Source organism: Nothobranchius furzeri, chromosome 1 (assembly GCF_043380555.1).
Source record: "Nothobranchius furzeri strain GRZ-AD chromosome 1, NfurGRZ-RIMD1, whole genome shotgun sequence".
In the NCBI taxonomy this organism is placed as follows: domain Eukaryota; kingdom Metazoa; phylum Chordata; class Actinopteri; order Cyprinodontiformes; family Nothobranchiidae; genus Nothobranchius; species Nothobranchius furzeri.
Genome location: NC_091741.1, coordinates 101,878,827 through 101,899,547, shown reverse-complemented (window position 1 = coordinate 101,899,547; position 20,721 = coordinate 101,878,827). Strand labels below are relative to the sequence as shown.

General features: G+C 43.8%; 1 protein-coding gene across 1 annotated transcript in view; it reads left to right on the top strand.

The window, feature by feature from the left end:
• Positions 1-20,721, top strand: part of flt4 (fms related receptor tyrosine kinase 4) — a 116,192-nt gene that overhangs the window by 65,021 nt on the left and 30,450 nt on the right. Inside the window, exons 3-10 of the mRNA XM_070552725.1 lie at positions 3,852-4,123; positions 7,331-7,464; positions 7,539-7,701; positions 10,952-11,091; positions 11,160-11,331; positions 12,584-12,701; positions 12,816-13,000; positions 19,071-19,236. Coding sequence (XP_070408826.1) covers positions 3,852-4,123; positions 7,331-7,464; positions 7,539-7,701; positions 10,952-11,091; positions 11,160-11,331; positions 12,584-12,701; positions 12,816-13,000; positions 19,071-19,236 — 1,350 coding nt within the window. The remainder of the gene's footprint in view (positions 1-3,851; positions 4,124-7,330; positions 7,465-7,538; positions 7,702-10,951; positions 11,092-11,159; positions 11,332-12,583; positions 12,702-12,815; positions 13,001-19,070; positions 19,237-20,721) is intronic.

The window sequence follows — 20,721 nt, the reverse complement described above, 5'->3', positions numbered from 1 at the left end:
TTGCACGTAAACCATCAGTGGCAGCACCACGAGGACCTCTAGAGATGGGGGATTGGTTTCATTTTAGCCTATTTATTCTGAGCAGTGAGCAGTTTTCTCAGCTTTAGACAGACAGACATTATTTACACGGGTCTGGAGAGTGACCCTGGGGGTGTGTTTGATGGTTTTCACTGAGCTCTATAATTTCTGTGCTGCATCCACTCATCACACGCTGGCGCTGCCTGCAGATTCTGTCCTTTTGTGTAAGAAACAGGCAGGTGATGAAAGCAGGGCCGTGGGTCTTCAGGGCGGCCGTTAGACCTGCAGGTTAAGTTGTGAACATATGGGAACTTCCACTGAGTCAGGCACAAGCAGCATTACTGTGAATGGTAAAAAACATGTCACTAAAATGACATGTACCATTTATCTGTGTAGAAATTTCTGTCATCATGTCTCAACTTGAGGCCCAAACAGAGAGAACGCACTCTTAGAAGTTTCACATTTTGGAGAAAAATTCGAGACAGACGAAACGAATCAACAATTTTGTGGAGAGAAGTCAATCGTCGTTTCTTCCCTTGAACAAAGTTCTTCCAGTTTTATACCAGGTGGCTTCTTGTCTGAGCACGCTGAATGTTTCAGTATGAAATCATGCGGATCTTCCACATGAGAACATTGTCCTAACAAAAGGATCCAGGCTAGAGACTCGATGTCAGGTTCACAAGTTCTAACCGTGAACAGAGCTCAGGCCCAGTTAACTTGGTTCACAGCTCCGGACTGTCCTGGGGTTTCCCTGCAACAGACTCAGGTCTTGGGGATGCATTGCTGCGGAGCTCCCCCTGGGATCTGCACTTTACCCTGGACACAGTAGTTCTGAAAAACCCAGACTGACAGCTTAATAATGGAACGCTAGATAGGGCCCTCAAAGTCAAACATTCCTGGATTGACGTTTTCAACAGTGGAGCTTGAGGTTTGTTAACCGATGTCTGAAAACAGCTTGATCACCTCCTGGATGATATAAGCAGTGTTGGGAAGAAATCTTTGTAAATGTATTTAGTTACAGAATACTGAGTACCTGCTTTAAAATATATTTAGAAACGTATTCCATTACTTTGCTTAATCCTGGTACTGTGTTCTAAATACTTGGACTACGTCTCCTAATTTAAGTCTATTAAATATCACAATGTGCGTTGGTAGCTACTCCTGCAGGAAAACAGAGGGCATGCTTATGCTAAACAATATGAACTGACTGGGAAAATAAAACAGTTTCATTATTTTTGTTACTTTATTCATCAAAGTGTCAACAGATTCTGTTTCTGTAATAAAGTGACAAAGTGGTTGAACATAGCACAGCATTACTGTCTTTAACACCTTACTGGTACTGGTAAATAAAGCACTAAGAAAGCTAAATAGATAAATAATTTTTAGAAACGGTGTCTTTCTAAAATCACTTTCTTTAATGGGATGTTCCACCCCAAAGGGAAAATGTGTCTATTACCATATTCCCAGAGTTAGATAAGTGAGGAAAAAGCATTTTGCAACCAGCGAAGTAATCCCCCCGATCTGGCAGCAGTCCGTTTGCTTTTGCCTAGCATAAAAAATGAAGTGAATGCCGTCGCCATGGCAACTCTGTCTCCCTATCCCAGCCTAGGCGGGACTGCGAGCTGTGAAGGCCGCTGAATCGTTCCAGGAGTCACTGTGCCCTCTAAACCCAACGACCTCCCACCCCTGTCCAGACTGAGGTGACGAGCTCTGCTTATCGCGGCTGCATTCACTGACCTGTGGAGAGTCCCAAACCCTACCACCCCGCCTAGTGGACACTTGTGTGATGTCTGAAGTCTGTTGCATTTCTGTCTGAGGTTTTTTTTGCATAGCAAAGCTGCTCTCCCTGTGGAGGGTAAAGGTTGGTTTATGCTTGACGCGTCCGCGAGGTCCGCACGGCTCCGCACGGCGAAATTTCGTCATTTTAACAACCACGCCCCTCCACCGCGTCTCCGCACGGCCCAAAATTTCCACACCGCGCACCTAGGAAAATTTCTAACCACGCGGATGGTCGGACGCGGAAAAACATGGCGGACCGGCAAGAACTAGTATGGCAGAGGTTCGTAAATACAGACATTTGTATGATTCAGCTCTCAGAGATCACCGTGATCAACATGTTGTTAATAATTCTTGGAGAGAAATAGCTCGCACTGTCGGAAAAGACGAGGACGATGTTAAAAATGCCGAAATGCAATGTTGTAAACAACAGTAATTTTTACTTCTACTACGGTGTAGTGTTGGATGCATGCCGTAGAGCTCCATGCTGCCCCCTACAGTTTGGGAGAATATTGGCTCACCGCAGAGACGAGCCGCATGAGCCATAAACGCTGCGAGTTGTGAAGCGCGTTCCATCCGCGAGCCGCATCACCATGCGGAAAGTGAATGCGTCAAGCATAAACCAAGCTTAACTCTGAAGTGCCTTTTTTTCCTCCACCTGACCCAATCCTCATGTAAACCCCTCTGTTCTCTATTAAGGTAGCGCGACTCGGGCTGCGAATGACCACAGTCACCAGTTCTTCTCATTTGTCTTTGCCTGTGTATGTATGTCTGATCTCAGAATTGTGTGTACTGAAACTCTAATTTCCTTCTGGGATTAATAAAGTATCTTTGAATTGAACTGCATTGAAATGACACAATAATGACACCAATTATTCCTGGTGAGCTCAATAATCATGTTGACTGCCAATGAAAAGTAAGAAGTAGCACGAAGGATTTTTGAACAATTGCTTGAATTTCCAAGAAGCGAATGCATTTTTCTTTCACTGCCAGAAGGTTGATTTGGCTGCGGTTGTGGGTCCACCCACTCCACCTCCTGGTCTGAATCCATATCTGACCACTCAGGTTAACGCTGGTGCTTGCTAGTCGGGGTGTAGCCTTCTCATGGTTTCAGGCGTAGTGTTACTATGGTTACATTGTTTAGGGGCATTATGGGATAGATAGCCTACACAGCGCAGAGACACACGTTGCCTGTCATCGTCGTCGTCTTCCTCCGCTTATCCGGGTCCGGGTCACGGGGGCAGCATCCCAACAAGGGAGCTCCAGTTGCCCGAAATTTATTTAGTCATCTTTCGAGTGCAAAGTGGAAATCACACAAGTATTCCAATGGTATTATAAAAGTAACTGTATTCTAAATACCATGTTTGAAAATAGTAACTGTAACTGGATACAGTTACTCATCTTTGGTATTCTAAATGCATGTATTCAGTCACTCCCCGACACTGGATATAAGGTTTTTACAGGGGAGGCGATCAACCATGCTAAAGAAGATAACCTGATTGAAAGGCTGGTTTCTGAGGCTTTCACCAACTAGGCCACGCAGACGTTAAAATGAATCACCCCAAAAGAGTCTATCTATCTATCTATCTATCTATCTATCTATCTATCTATCTATCTATCTATCTATCTATCTATCTATCTATCTATCTATCTATCTATCTATCTATCTATCTATCTATCTATCTATCTATCTATCTGTCTGTCTGTCTGTCTGTCTGTCTGTCTGTCTGTCTGTCTGTCTGTCTGTCTGTCTGTCTGTCTGTACTGTACTGTACTGTACTGTACTGTACTGTGTATCATTTCCCATTCAGACCAGAACATGCCAGTATCCATTCTGATATGTGGCTACTGGCTGTTATCACGTGTTTCTGAATATTTATATTCTTTCTGCTCCTTTTCCTTCTAATCGCTTGTGCTGGTATGTATATTCTGTTGTTTTATGTTTACATTTTGAATGATTAAAATAAATAAATAAAAATGTGAATGATGACCGGGATGGGGGTCAGTAAAATTGCTGATGGACCATCTGAATTAGTCTCTAACTGATGTTCCCTCAGGGGAGAGCGTACCCTGGTCTGGTCCTGGCCGGATAAGGAGCTGCTCGGGCAGGAGCTCGTGGACCGTCAGGCCCAGCCTCAGACCACCAGAGTCCCTGGGCAGAGGACCGTCTTGATCAGCGAATGTCCCGGACAAACCGGGAAGCCGTACTGCAAGAGGCTGGTTCTGAATGGAGCGCAGGGCAGAGACACAGGCTTCTACCGGTGCTCCTATAAGGACAGGAAGGCCATCGACGGCACAACTGCTGTGGGTGTTTATGTGTTTGTCAGAGGTGAGCTCCACCATCACCATACAGGAAATACGTCTTTCTATCTTTTCCTCTCCTGCTGTAGGCCAGTAGCAAGAGATAGCTCTATGGTAATTATCAGCTTTCGTAAAATCTTTTCAGTTTTTTCCCCATTCTGAAATAATTTATGCTTATTTTTCAAAACTGGAGCCGCTCACCTGGTCTGTAGCTCTGGAAGGTTCACAATGAAACCGAGGCTTTTCTACGGAAACCAATCCTCTGTTTGAACATCACTCAGATATCAAAGCTACGGCTGCTTTATTAGAGCTGGAACTTGTTTAGCTGGCCTCGGTAACACCTTGGAAGCTGGCGGGATTCATGGTTTGGAAATTAGAGATGCAAAGCTTTTGATAACAAGTCTTGGTCAGCTCATTCTGCAAAGAGACTGGATTTCTTTTATATTTCTAAATAATGAAACGTAGCAGCTGGTCTCATGGGGCTTTCAGACTAGATAAGAACCGCGCCGGTTTTGCAGCCACATTTCTTTTCTTTTATTTTCATGTCTTGTCACAGAATTCCCTGCCAACCTACTTTCTCAGTCTCTAATCACCTTTACGACTTCCAGCCCGACGATCAGCCTTATCTCTTTATTTTCTCTCGCTTCACGCGCTCTGGAAGAGACGTCTGAGGCGCAGCAGATAGAGAAACAGATGAGGGTCATGCACAGGGGTCCTGCTGACCAGACCACTCATGCATGACGCCTGTTTATCCCGCTGACAAGGTGCCAAAACAGTTTCCACAGATCTAACGAGCACGCTGATCAGGAGCAGATGTGATCGTGGTCATAAATTAGGCCCAGCGTGTGGTAGGATGAGAGGGCGCTGCATGGATTCAATTAGACAGGCAGATGTTGACTGTACGCCGTCTGTGCTGCACGCTGTCCACTAAACATGAAAATGCAGAAAACCAACAAAAATCGGTCTAAAGAGGATTAGGAACGAAGACATTTCTGACAGTGCCAACGAAGCTACCGCTTCAAATTCACATTTCTTCTGCAGAAGCCAGCAGCTGTTTGTGACTTAGATTTGTTGTGATCTAAGTTTGATCTAAACAAAGTGTAGCAGGAACCAAAATTAGAAAAAAAAATAAATTAAGTTGCAAAGTTGCTGCCGGTAGTGTCACCGTGGTAACCACACCCTTGTGAGATACAGGTGGAACTACACAGAAGCACAGGCTTGCTGAGCTTCAAGCAAACTAAAATGTTCCTTCCATCCATTCATCATCTTTAGCGCTTATTCCTCAGTAGGTCACCGGGAGCTGGTGTCTTTCTCCATCCGTCAGCAAGCAAGGGGCGAGAAAGCCCTGGGCAGGATGCCAGTCCATAGCAGGGACACACAGAGACAGGGGCACACGGAGACAGGGACACACGGAGACAGGGACACACGGAGACAGGAGACACACGGAGACAGGAGACACACGGAGACAGGGGCACACGGAGACAGGGACACACGGAGACAGACACCGGTCACACTCACACCTGTTTTGGGCCTGTGTGAGAATGCCGGACTATGGTGAGAACTTAGTAACCCCGCTCAGAGAGGCTGTGCAGGTGGGATTTGAACAAGCAACCTTTTGCTGCTAGGCTATAATGCTAGCATTGTTCCACCATGCATCCCTAGGAAAATAATCTGAAAACATTTGCACTTGAGTAAAATGAAAAATGATTCAGTGACTCAGCACAGCTTAAGGCTGACGGGATCAGCTCACCAGAAGGATGCCGCTGCTGCTCCACTTTGGCCCCATTCGTTGAAGATATCTTCAACTTCCTGTTTTTCTTTTTCAGAGTTCCATTAAGTGTTTTACTGGGTTTTTACTCGGATAAATGTTTGTCCTCCTCGTAGGAACCTCCCACGCCTTGGCCATTTTAAAAGTTTAATACTTCTCCTCAGCCGAGCATCTCATGTGTTGCATATTTCTGCAGACCTTCAGGGTGCCATCAATAAAACGCCATCTCCCAGCACCTTTTGAAGTCCCACAGTCAAACATAATCACAGTTCTGTCTTTTGAGCAGATGCATTCAGTGGCGCTCTGGCCAAGTTCCCTCCGAGCACGCTGAACCCTGCCTGAGTTAATAGTGCTCTTCTCACCGCGAGAGATGTCAACCTCCTCTGATAACTCGTGAGGTTGAAGCACTCGTAGCATCTGCAGGAGAGCCTCTGTAGCTCTGATTAGGGATCCCATGGAAGCTTCTTTGCATCCTGAGTACTGCTGAACAGCTGATTGGAGTCTGATCTTCATGTAGGTCACCGATCATCAGCAGCACTTAAAAACCTTTGAGATAATTCAGCTTTTTAGCCCTGTCGTGTTTGTAATAACAAGTAGGAAACGTTGCTGTCCGAAGGTTTAAGTAATGAAACTGTAGACGTTATGAATGTTAAAAATATTTTCTTTGATTTGCTGTGATAAACATTTAAATTATTTGGCGTCATCAGCTGAAAATGTGCGAGGCCTTTCCTCCAACTCAGATCAACTCATGCCGTTGTCCGCTCTCTGATCTCCGTGTTATTTATGAGCAGAACTTCAGCGCGGAGGAGTTGTGTCTTACTTCTGTCTCTTCCTTGTGTTGAGACCACTGACTGCAGGGTTGGACATAAGCCTCCTTGTTTTGGCCCCTCAGCAGCACGAGGAGATAGCTTTCAGCGCTGTGCAAAGACGTACCATAATAACAGAAGGCTAATCGTGACAAATTAAAAGAATGAAAGGAGAAAATCAGCAAGCCGGTTACACAATGCCTTTGGATGCTGAGCTAAAGACCAGACGGGAGGAAAATGAGATTTTTATAAGAATGTGTTATCGTGCGGTGAGGATATGAGATTCTGGGACTGTTGGCTGTGGAATGGTGACACAAGCTGTGGGATGTCTTCCAAAGCTTCTGCAGCTCGGAGTCAGACAATAAAATAGAGAAACACAGCCGACCTATTTCCTCCAACAGACAGCTTGAGGTGAAACAGCTGCAAGAAGATTAAACCTTCAGCTGTCATCATTCAGCTAGCATAATAACCGTTCTTAACTTCTAGGTGGGCACCGACTGAGCCGTCAGTAATCATGATAAACTCCACATGCAGCTCGTCCACGGGGGACATTATCAGGCAGCGGGAGAGCCGTGTGATTGTCACAGAGTTGCCGCTGTAATAGCTGCCATTACCACGGCTGGTATCACCCTTTAAAGGCTCTGTTTCTGTCTGCCTCCAGACCCGACGCAGCCCTTCCTCATCAGAGGCAACGCCAGCCACGGCCTGCAGACTATTTTCATCACTCGCTCCACCACACACGTCACTGTGCCGTGTCTGGTTACGGTTCCTGACCTGAACGTCACCCTCTTCTCTGTTCGTATTCATCTTTTATGTCACTTGTTGAATTTTCAGTTTTAAATGTAGTAAAGCTGACTGTCTGTCAACAGTATCCAACATCTCTGGAGATGAGTGGGATCACGTGGGACAACAAGCGAGGCTGGTCCATTCCCAGATGGATCATTGACAGTGTGCCGATGGTCTTTGTTGGATGTGTGGCCTCACTGGGAGGCAAAGAATACCGCACTGGTGACTACCTGATCCACCCCACCGGTAAAAGCACATATTTACCTTCGCTCGGCTTTAAAATATCCCAAAACTCAGGTCAACATTTGTGGTAAGACTGATGAGAATTCACAGCCATCCAAGGGATTCAGTCTTGCTCCTCATCTGAAGGAGTTCACGATCATAAAGTGAAATGTGCAAAGTACCACATTTTTAAACTACAATAAGTACTCTTGTTAATGCAAACTAAATGAAAAGAGCCTTTTTAAGAGGCAAGGCGGTTTGTTTGTGGCCATTCTTAACTCTGCCTGATTCCACTGCAGGAGACCAGGGCCAAAGCAAACTTTCAGGGTAGACATTTAACCCAGGAACGACCCTGATGGGGAGGAGGCACCATCACCAGGAACTGTCAGGGTGGTGGAGCAGAACAGCCATTGGAAGTGTGCACATGAACAAAATAAGACAAAGCCAAGACGTTAGAAATGTCATGATCCAAGGCTGAAAGAAGGGTAGATGATCCAGAGTAAATATTTACCAGGGTAGCATGGCTCCGGCTGGAACAGTGGAAACTGTTGACTTGGTTTTCAGATGAGATGTCTGAAAATGTGACTTGCTGTAAAACTGAGATTAGATTCAATGCAGCATTATTCATGTACAGTTACTTCAAAACTGTAATGCATTATTTATTACTTGTTACCCTCCTTTTAAAGTAATTCATTACATAACAATATTACTGATTTTAAAATGTAAAGCATTATACTACTTTTGCATTACTTTAAGTTACTTTCAACAAAACAACTTCAGTATGAATCTGGTAATGTGACGCTCAGTGAGCTCATGACATATATGTGGAAAGTGATGTGGTGTCTGAGCCAGGATTGCTGTTAAAACAGTCAGATATAATAACAGTGCTTAAGAATGATTGTTTATTAAATAAAAGCAACAACAACCTGTACTCTCAGCATGCTGCCATCTTATATTAACTGAGCAGGGAGTGGGGTGGTGGGGGCTCCAAGCCTATATTTGCCCTGGCCCCCAAATGCCTTGATACGGCCCTGGATGTGGGACTGACTTCTGGGGTGATCTGATTCTATCACATGTATAAATATGAAATGCTTATATGTTATTGTTTTTCACTGGAAAAATGTGTATTGGGGATAAATCTACCTACTTTTTTTCTTTTCAAGCACTTTGTTTTGTTTTTGTTGAGCGTTGCAGCATCAACAACGTTGAACTCGAAGAAAGAAAAGATGGGACCCAAAATGCTTTCTTCTGGTGTCTTTATTTTAGAACTGCGACACACACACACACACACACACACACACACACACACACACACACACACACACACACACACACACGCACACACACACACACACACACACACACACACACACACACACCGGAGACCATGTTCTCCTCAACGACCGTTACGCCATGACGCAGTGTGCGTGCCCCTCTGGTGGTGAAAAACTAAAAGCACAACCTTCTCAATAACACTTCAGTTTACACATCTTAGAACAGGGCAATTCAATTCCAGGCCTTGAGGGCCGGTATCCAGCACATTTTAGTTTTAACCCTGCTTAAACACACCTGATTTCAATCAGCAGGTGATTAACAGGCTTCTACCGAGCCTAGTGAACTGCTGCACAGGTGACTCAACCACTTAATCTAGTGTGTCGGACCAGAGAAATCACTAAAATGTGCTGGATGCCGGCCCTTGAGGCCCGAACTTGAATAGCCCTGTCTTAGAACATGAGTACACAAGTACAAACAGTTTTCTTGATTTTATTTGAATAATTTCCTGCCCTTTCTCTCTCTAACCTTCCTGCGTGCTGCATGTTTTCTCCGTCTTCCAGAAAAAACTGTTTCCTAGATTTCCTACTTTCTAACTAATCAGCCAAAGGGATCTACCGAACGCAAAAAAATAAATAAAAAAATAAAAAAGCTTCATATGCGCTGCGCTCCAGCAGCAATGAGTTGAAATCACTGGGGCACAGATTATGAACTCAGCTGAAAAGTACATGAAGTACCTGAGAATATGGTCTGATATAAACGATCGCAAACAAATTATTTTGTTTTGGTGGAGCGATTTTGTGAATAGAACAGCGGCCGCGCGCCGGGCACAGCTGGAGTATTTGAGCCATTACCGCTGCGTCCTCTCTGCTCATAGAATGCCCGCAAAGCTGAGTCCATAAATGACGTCATATATGTGGATACTGGATCTTTTTTCAGGCTTCCCGCAATTTGAATTTTTAGGAAACCCACATCTTGATTCTGGGTTTAAAAATGCATTGTAATTACCGCGTTACTGACAATTGTACCGAGTAAATATTACCATTTTCTTTCCCTGTAATGCCTTACATTACCACATTACAGCAAAAAGCAATGCATTATTAATTACTTTTGTATCGCATTACTCCCAACACTGTTCATGTACTGAGGTTTAACTTTGTAGTACTTACAGCAGTACTTACTTTAATCTGTTCCATGTACACTCTCACACCTTAATGACATCTGACTTTTAAACCAGGCCAACCGAGTTTGTCAGGAAGGAGGGGAGGGAGAGTGATGTGGGTGCATCACAGGAGACCTTATTACAGTTAAAAAGATCAGTGCCCTTCTGTTTGATTTGAAAACCCCTTTGATGAGGGATGAACAAGATTGGTTCAGCTCAGCCGTCGTTTGGACCTACTAGGTTTATCATTAGGAGTTATATAGAGACACATGAAGGAAGAGAAGTCATGATTGGATTTCAGAAAGTATAACTTGATGAACTTTTGGCCAAAGTTGCGTCTGTGTGCAAACCCTCGAGCACTTGCGGGGTCTTTGGTCTGGGGTGAGAGATTGTTCACCTCACTCTTCCAGAGCAGGAAAGGAAAGCTGTGCTCCCTGCTGCCAGACAAAAATAATAGCCACATCATTCAGAAGAGAGAATGGGGTCCTCACTCTGAAGACTAATGGGATGTTTTAAACTATCACAGCCAGTTGCTCACACATCATCATCATTTTCATGGATGACAAAGAGAGCTGGGCTGAATTTCAGCTTCAGCTTTCTCAGCCTTTCTCTCTTATCTCTAATTGAGGCTCCACAGAATTCCACTTTCATTTCTGTGATTTAGCTTGACACATGAATGGGAGCGGTGCAAGGGTGTGACAGAAAACTTCTTCACAACGGTCTGGTCTGGTTAAAGGAAAGTCCTTTTTTCTGGTTTCGCGAGGAAGGAAACGCTGCTGACAATGTCGCTGTGACCTCTCTTGCTGTCACCCTCCCCACGTTTTTATTTTTCCCAAACAGGAAGTCAGATTTACGAAGTCAAGCTGTTTCCTGAGGAGTCGGTGGAGCTCCTAGTGGGGGAGGCCCTCACCCTCAACTGCACTGCGATGGTGGAGTTTGACGCTGGTGTGGACATCCAGTGGTCCTATCCTGGTAAACAGGTACTAACTTTCAAACACTTTCAAAGTTCATTTAGTTCCCAAAAGCAATAACAGTTTTCTTCTTACAGACAAACAGTTGGGTGGAAACAAAGCCTTATCGAGAATCTCTGTCTCATGCCACGGAGGCGGCCCGAGTCCTGACCATCTACAGTGTCAATGTCACAGACAGTGGGCCGTACGTCTGTAACGTCACCATCATGGATACATCACAGACCATTCAGACTCAGGTCACTGTTCACGGTGAGCTGCACGTCGGCTCATTTAAGAATTTGGTTTCTCTTTACTATGAGTTCAGGATAAAAATCACTTTAACCCTGAAAATGTGCAATAAAAGTTCAACCACGGGTATGCTAGCACCTCTGAAAGGCCTAGTTCTGATTGTTAGCTGTAGCATTCTTTGAAGAGGGCACCGTTAGCTTTGTTTGGCTCCTGTCCCGTACTCAGTGTGACGCAACTTGATTTGGTGCAGTTTGACTCTCGCTACGTGTGTCGGGTACAGATTCTCATGCTGCGTATTGTACCATTACAGTGTCACTTTTGCATTGTACATATTAGACTGAAGGCCAACAGTTTAGGGACATGGTCTGTAGCGACATGTTCCATGTGAAACACTCGCAGCTACCCTAATGAGGTAAAATACAACAGCATGGCCTTTATTTGAAATCCCTGATTGTTTTAGATGACTACCAGCACCTCTGGAATGAGTCTGATTAGCAGTTAGTTTAACTTCTCCATGAGAATTTCTCTTTGAATCTCCAAACTGAGTTCAGTGTGACTGCTATTTACTGCAGTGGGAATACTGACTATGACGGGATTCTTACTACCGTTAACACACATTATTTTTTAGATTTGAACCTGTTGGATGCAACAACTGTTTTTTCTCAGAGCCTCTTTAAGTCGGGTTGACCAGATAAAAAGCGAGGGAGTAGTAATGAACTGATCCCAGCCCTTCCTAAAAGCATATTGGTTTGTTTCATTTTGTGACACTCCTTGTTTCCTATAATTAACTCAGTTTGTCAAATGTAGATGTTTTCTGAATTGACCAAAGACAAGAAATAACACAATATTTTCAGACAACTGGATTAACAGTGAAGGCCGTTTTTCCTTCCAGATACTAATCTGTTATCCCAGACGACCTCTGAACCATTCTAGCATTCAGCTTGGCAGCCACAACGTCACTTATTAATATTTTTAATTTATATTCTGTTACATGTTAATCATTTCTCACACTTCTCACTGCTGAAAACAACTAAACGTACCAATCTGTTCTAATGAGTGACAATTTAGGCTTTTAGCGTTTTGCTCTGAGCATATTAAAGTGGTTCGCTCATTAACAATCCACTTCGTTACAGCTCTCCACTCGTTTGAGCACACAGGTCTGTGTGGAAACGAGGCATCCACAGAAACCTTTCAAACCTTCCAAGTTTTGATTGTCACTCTCAAAGCTTTTAAAGGAATAATGTAAACAACAGCAAAACGCTTCTAATTTCAGAAAGGCCGTTTATCAAACTGGACTACAGAGACGGGCCAGTGGTGGAGGTAACGGCCGGCCAGAAATCCTTCAAGTTACAGCTGAACGTCTCTGCCTTCCCCACACCTGAAACTCAGTGGTGAGCTCAGACTCTCTGGTGCATCCATCAAAGGGAAATTGTCAAAAGCATAATCAAGGCCTGACATGGCTGTGATTTAGAGCAGCTGAGCAGCTGTGTACATGTTGTGTTCAGGTATAAGAATGGGGAGCCGGTGAACCACCGGCCAGAGTTCAAGATAAAAAGGATAAGGATGCATTCTAACCACGCTCTGGAGGTTAAGGACGTTTGTCAGGAGGATTCTGGGATGTACACGGTGGTGCTGAAAAACAGAGCTGCGTCGCTGGAGAAGAGGCTCAACGTCACGCTTGTTGTCAACGGTACGAGAATTTAGTTCTGTCTGTCCTCAGCGAGAAGAAGTAAAAGACAGGCAGGGGTGGATGATGAGGCAGAAGCATCACTTCAAGATTTTGATTTACTGTAACATCATGATTAATTCAATTAAATTCAATTCAAGTTTATTTATATAGCGCCAGATCACGACAAGAGTCGTCTCAAGGCACTTCACATAGTAAACATTCCAATACCGGTCAGTTCATTAAGCCAATCAGTAAAACATTTCCTACATAAAGAAACCAGGACATGTGCATTGTGTCACTGACTAGTGTCATAGTCTTTACAGCAGGTAAACTAGTAGTAGCACATTCAATGTCAAAGAAAATAAAATTTTATTATCAGAAGAGGGAGAATGATCAAGCCGATGCCCCCCTCCATGAGGCTACCACAGCTCAGCAGAACATCACTGTAGCTTCTTCTGGGGAGAAAAACACTTAGAGAAAAAATAAAGTTAACAGCTGAAATAGCAGGAAACAAATCAGTTAAAGAGCAAATTGTAGAAGAAAGTAGTAGAGTGTGGAAAGTGGTCAGTATGTCCTCCAGCAGTCAAAGTCTACAGCAGCATAACTACAGAGATAACTCTGGACAAGAGGCAACCTGTGACAAGAAGAACTGTGAGAAAATGGTCACAGGACGCTGAAGAAGCCCTGCAGGGTTGTTTTGAGACCACAGATTGGACGACTCTCTGCCAAGGATATGAAGAGGACATCAATGCCATGACTGGATGTGTCACTGACTATATAAACTTCTGTGTGGACAATATCATACCCACCAGAACAGTGAGATGCTTCACTAATAACAAACCCTGGATCACCAGTGAGCTGAAGAATCTGCTAAATGAGAAAAAAGAGCCTTCAAGGAGGGAGATAGGGAATTATTGAGGAGTATACAGAAGCAACTGAAGATCAAGATCAGAGACAGCAAGGAAGCATACAGGAAGAAGCTGGAGAACAAACTACAGAGGATCAATATCAGAGATGTCTTGTCAGGGATGAAGAAGATCACAGGCTTCAAGCAGAGGAAGGATTGCACAGATGGCAGCCTGGACACAGCCAATGAACTGAACAATTTCTTCAATAGGTTCGGTTCAGGAACAAACCCAGCATCCTCCTCGCCTGTCCCCAGCCAATCAGACATCCCATCCTCCTCTGATCCAACATTTTCCTGTCACACGCCAGCTCTTTTGTCCTCTAACGTAGTCATGGACACTTCTGGTTCTATAAATCTGTCTTCAAACAAGTCAGGAGATGCTGCTGCCTCATTTTTCTCCCCCTCCCACCTATCTGTCTCTAGAAGTCAGGTGAAGAGGCAGCTGGAGAGACTGAACAGGAACAAGGCTGCAGGTCCAGATGGTGTCAGCCCCAGAGTACTGAAGAACTGTGCAGAGCAGCTCTGTGGGATTCTGCAGCAGTTCTTCAACCTCAGCCTGGCCCAGGAGAAGGTTCCAGTCCTGTGGAAGACATCCTGCCTTGTTCCAGTTCCAAAGAAAACTTGCCCATCAGTCAATGACGACTACAGACCTGTCGCCCTGACATCCCACATCATGAAGGTCCTGGAGAGACTCCTGTTGGTCCACCTGAATAAGCAAACTAGAACATATCAGGACCTGCTGCAGTTTGCTTATCGCCATGGAGTTGGAGTTGAAGATGCCATCATCCAGCTGCTTCAACGAACCCACTGTCATCTGGACAAAGCAGGCTGCACTGTGAGGGTCATGTTCTTAGATTTCTCCAGTGCATTTAACACAATCCAGCCTGATGTACTTTGCCAGAAACTCCAGAAGACACAGGTGGGGGCCTCAACTATCGCCTGGATTAAAGACTAGCTGACAAACAGACCACAGTTTGTGAGGCTGAAGAACTGCACATCAAACCAGGTGATCAGTAACATTGGAGCACCACAGGGGACTGTACTGTCACCATTCCTTTTCACCCTGTACACCTCACACTTCCAGTACAAATCAGAGACCTGTCATCTACAAAAATACTCAAATGACTCTGCAGTTGTCGGGTGTATCAGAGATGGACAGGAAGCTGAGTACAGAGAGCTGGTGGAGCGCTTTGTGGCATGGTGTGGAAACAATCATCTGACCTTGAATGTGAACAAAACAAAGGAGATGATGCTACATTTTAGACTTCAGAAGAAACAGGGTGGCATCAAACACTGTTTCCATCATGGGAGAAGAAGTGGAGGTGGTTGAGGAATACAAATACCTTGGAGTTCACCTGGACAACAGACTGGACTGGAGAAAGAACAGTGAAGCTGTTTACAAGAAGGGACACAGCAGACTGCACTTCTTGAGGATGCTTAGGTCCTTCATTGTCTGTAGCAAGATGCTGCACATATTCTACAAGTCTGTTGTTGAGAGTGTAATCTCTTCAGCCATCGTCTGTTGGGGTAGCAGCATCAGAAGCAGGGACCTGGAAAGGCTCAACAGCCTAATGAAAAAGGCCGGTTCTGTTCTGGGGATGACTGTGGAACCACTGGGGGAGATAATGCAAAGAAGGATTCTCCAGAGAATCAAGAAAATTATGGACAACCCTGAGCATTCTCTTCACAAGACTGTCAGACAACAGAAGAGTGTCTTCAGTCAGAGGCTTCTTCAGTTTCGCTGCAACCCTGACCGCTACTGGAGATCCTTCCTGCCAACAGCCATTGTAATATACAATAACTCTTTGATGACTTGACTATTATTATTATCATTCTGAGCTACTACAGCAATCAATTTCCCTCTGGGATTAATAAAGTATTTTTGAATTTGAATTGAATTTGAAGCTAGCCTTTTAGATGGAGGCATGTTGGAGGCAGGGCAAAGGAGAGCCATCTTTACTGACTGTACACTCCACCTCCCTCTACTCCCCCACTTGTCCAGATTTGGGATAACATCAGATTTTAACCATAGGCCCTGTCAAATTAAGTGTTTTAATCCTAGTATTACAAGTAGGCAAGATGGCTGCCTCACGGACTTAAACTGGGAGTTGGTTCCATAAGAGAGGAGCCTGATCTGCCTCCGATCCCATTTTTAGATATTCCAGGAACCACCAGTAACCCTGCAGTCTGAGAGCAATCACAATTTCTTCCACTGATTATTGTTTTGTTTTGATTTTTTACCGTTTTGTTCGTCACTAAAATGAGCAATCCACCTGCTTCCTGTACAATGGGATGCAAAAGTTTGGACAGCCTTGTTCGTAAATTTCCTGTATAAATTGTTGCTTGTTACGATAAAACATTTCAGTTAAATTTATCATACAGGATACACACACAGTGATACCTGAGAAGTGAAACAAAGTTTATAGGATTTACAGAAATTGTGCAATAATTGTTTTAACAAAATTAGATAGCTGCATAAATTCGAACACCACAAAAAAGAAATGAACCCAGTATTTAGTAGGTCCTCCTTTTGCAGAAATAACAGCCTCTAAACATTCCCTGTAGCTTCTAATGAGAGTTTGGATTCTGGCTGAAGGTATTTTGGGTCATTCTGCTATACTAGGGGTAGGCAATCCTGGTCCTCGAGGGCCACTATCCAGCAGGTTTTAGTAGCTTACCTGCCCCAACACACCTGATTCCTGGATGAATCACCTGTTCAGCAGCTCATCAGGCTCTGCAGCAGCCTGTTAATCACTAGTAGATTCAAACCAGTTGTGTTTAAGCAGAGAAACAACTAAAACCTGCTGGACAGTGGCCCTCAAGGACTGGGATTGCCCACCCCTGTGAATCTACACCAAACATCTCTAGTTCATTCAGGTTTGATGGCTTCTGAGCATGAGCAGCTCTCTTTAACTCATATCATAGGTTTTAAATAATATTCAGGTCTGGGGACTGAGATGGCAGTTCCAGAACATTCCACTTGTTCCTCTGCATGAAGGTCTTAGTAGATTCTGAGCAATGTTTAAGGTCTTGTTGAAAGATCCAGCCCCGGTGCAGCTTCAACTTTGTCACTGATTCCTGGACATTGGTGTCCAGAATCTGCTGATATTGAGTGGAATCCATGTGTCCCTCAACTTTAACGAGATTCCCAGTCGCTGCACTGGCCACACAATCCCACAGCATGATGAAACCACCACCGTGTTTTACTGTAGGTGGCAGGAGTTTTTCTTGGAATGATGTGTTCTCTTTCCTCCGTCATATGAACTTTGTTTCACTTCTTAAATACCACTGTGTGTGTCCCCTAAATGATATATTTAACTGAAGTATTTTATTTATCATAACAGCCGACAATTCACACAGGAAAATCGTAAAGATTAAAAAGGCTGCCCAAACGTTTGCATCCCACTGTATGTAAAAAGATCACTAATATAAAAATGCAGGTTATGTATTCCAGATTTGTATTATTTGTACGCAAAAAATGTTGCCTTAAAACTAAAGTTATGAAAATAATAAACCCAGAGAGCTCTCTGAAATATGGAGAAATTATTTTAAAAAGCTTTTCTTTCCTCTGCTTCAAAGTCATAATTTCAAGCAAAAAGAAAGTTTAGTCCAATGAGTCAGCCTTAAACAGGTTTTGCCACTTGTCCCTCATAGGCTTATGTAGCTTCTCCCTAACATTCTATATAATGTTGCACATGGTTAAGTGCTTGTTTTGCAGCGGGAGGGTTGCAAGTATGAGCCTTGCTCAGTCTGTTGCAGTCATTGTGTCCTTGAGCAAAACATCCCCGTCCTTGCCTGCTGGTGGTGGTTGGAGGGACCGGTGGTGCTAATGTTCAGCAACATCACTTCTGTCAGTGCGCCCAAGGGCAGCTGTAAAACAACACATCACCTCGTGTGAATGACTGGTTGTGTTGTAAAGCACTTTTGGGGGCTGAACAATCATAGAAGGTACTATTTTAGCTATCAGGCTCCTCTCCTGAGGAACCAGCTCCCAGCTTTCGTCCGTGAGGCAGACACCTTGTCTACTTTTAAGAATAGGCTTAAAACACTTTTATTTGACAGGGCCTATGGTTAAAATCTGATGTTAGCCCAGATCTGGACAAGTGGGGAGTAGAGGGAGGTGGAGTGTACAGTCGGTAAAGACGACTCTCCCTTGCCCTGCATCCAACATGCTGCTATAGGCTTAGACTGCTGGAGGATACATTGACCACTTTTCACACTCGACTACTTTCTTCTACAATTTGCTATTTAACTGTATTATTTCCTGCTATTTCAGCTGTTAACTTTATTTTTTCTCTAAGTGTTTTTCTCCCCAGAAGAAGCTACAATTGTGTTCTGCTGAGCTGTGGTGGCCTCATGGAGGGAGCCACCGACTTGAACACTGCTGCTAACCACTTAAACATTCTCCCACTCCTCATAATAACATTTTACTTTCTTTGACATTGAATGTGCTACTATTAGTTTACCCGTTTAATTATAGATCCACTAGGATAAATACTATAAAATTTATCTCCCACCAAATAGAATATTTACTAAGAAATCACAATGTAACCATAGAAACACTACTTGGTGTGTGTGTGTGTGTGTGTGTGTGTGTGTGTGTGTGTCTGTGTGTCTGTGTGTCTGTGTGTGTGTGTGTGTGCTCCGTCTTCTCGATCCCCAGTGAGTCGTGGAGGATGGCTGCTTATACTGAGCCAGGATCCTCTGGAGGTTTCTTCCTGTTAAAAGGGAGTTTTACTCCCCACTGTCGCTGCATGCTTGCTTAGTATGAGGATTGCTGTAAAGACTCTGACACTAGTCAGTGACTCAATGCAATTTGCTGGGTTCCTTATACAGGAAACCTTTTTCTGATCGACTTAATGACCTGACCTGGATCGGAGTGTTTACCATGTGAAGTGCCTTGAGACGACTCTTATCGTGATTTGGCGCTATATAAATAAACTTGAATTGAATTGAATTGAAAACTATTTCAAATACAGACTATTTACCTTTTTTGGTGTGGTTGTGCATTCATGCACTAGTTGAGATAGGTTTGTGTTCTGCTATTTTCCTCCTAGTTCATATTTGACAATCAGCCTCGACAGGCTGTCATTAGGCTGTCTCCTTGTTGACATGACCATGTGTGGCCCTAAATATTTCATCTGTGGCTGGTTGAACTGATTGAGTGGCCCTTGTGTTTTCCAGTTCCCCCACAGATCCATGAGAAGGAAGTGGCGGATCCTTCCAGTCCCTATCCCAGTGGCAGCAGCCAGATTCTAACTTGTACCGCCTACGGTCTCCCTGCCCCCAGTGTCATCTGGCAGTGGAGGCCCTGGGGCCCCTGTGTCCACAACAGCACCCAAAGCCGACTGTAAGAAAGACTCTTTCTAAATGCATCCATGGTTACAGTGTTGTCCAGCACAGCAGTCTGACACACAATAGACTTGACCCACATTAACACCTTTGGGCCCCAGGATGCGGTGAATCACACATGCACACGCTCAGATGAAATAAGCGTGCTCTGCTTCTGCTCTGAAGGGTGTAGCTTTATTTAACGGATCCTCTGGGCGATTGCTCTCACTTTTTCCTGTTTCTGCAAGGCTCAGTGTTGTGAGTGGGTGCTGCTGCTTAATGTCCTTATCATTACATTCCTCCACCATCCTCCCCTGGGGCTTATTTTTCTGTAAAAGTTATTGTTGCTTTGACCTTTCTGCAACAATGATCGCAGACCCAAGATGCCCAAGGTGTTTTAATAGGAGATGCACACTGTTCAGATACAAGAACACACACAACAGTTGCAGAACTCAAGCTGAAGCTGCCCAGCCTGGGGTCTTTTGCATGCACTTTTTACTGACACTGACTGATATAGCGCCATTTTTGACCTTTTCTTGTGTATTAGAATTAAATGTATGTCTTTATTCTGATGATGAAACACACAGGAGATGTGCTTTAGGAATGTTGGAGTTCTGCCTTTGAAATCTACTAAAGAACTAAAACTTAAGTCTTTGTTTTAAGATAAACAGTAATTATCATTGAATTAGTGTTTTAACTGAAACGAGGACAGTATGGAGCTCCACCTGTGACGTGATACTTTCAAGAGTTAACAGGTTTAACCAGTCTGAAGTAAAACAATGTCAGAAAAAAAATGTTCGTATCATTTAAAAATATAAAGTTAAAATTAATGCATCAGACCTACACATAAACACTGAGGTCTTAAACTTCATTTTTCACTAGCATGCAAATTCTAATCTTTTTATTTGGGACTCAAGCACAGAAAAAGTCATCTGTTGTTTATTTGTACTGGGACTGGTATAAAGTAGTAGCAACACCTCCATTCTAGTATTTATAACCTGAGATAGTTTGCAATGCATATCCCACAGCACCTTCACCTACTAACAAATGCATGCACGATAAAAACTGTTGAGAAAAAACATTAAACCAGTAAAGACATGACAAATAAAGAGTCATAAAATTAAATACATTGCAGAATAAAGCTACATTAGTGGGAGCTACTCACTAGAACCTGGCTGATTTTTCTTAGAAGGTCTCAGAACAAACCTCTAGAAACAGACTCCATGAGGGTGGCCTGATGGATGGTGTCCTCTAGTGCAGTGGGTCCCAACCTTTTTTCACGAGGACTCCCTTCCATGTGTCCAAGACAAGCCAGGCCCCAACCCAAATTCTTACTTGCATGCACACAATAGTGAATAATTACAAATGGGGGTGGGAAATGATACTTTCTGTCTATCAATCCACTTCCTTATCAATTCTTGAGTGGGTCAATGGGTGACATAAAAATGCATTGCACATGGTCTCCTTCATTACAGGTGTGCATATAAGGCAAATGCTGCTAACA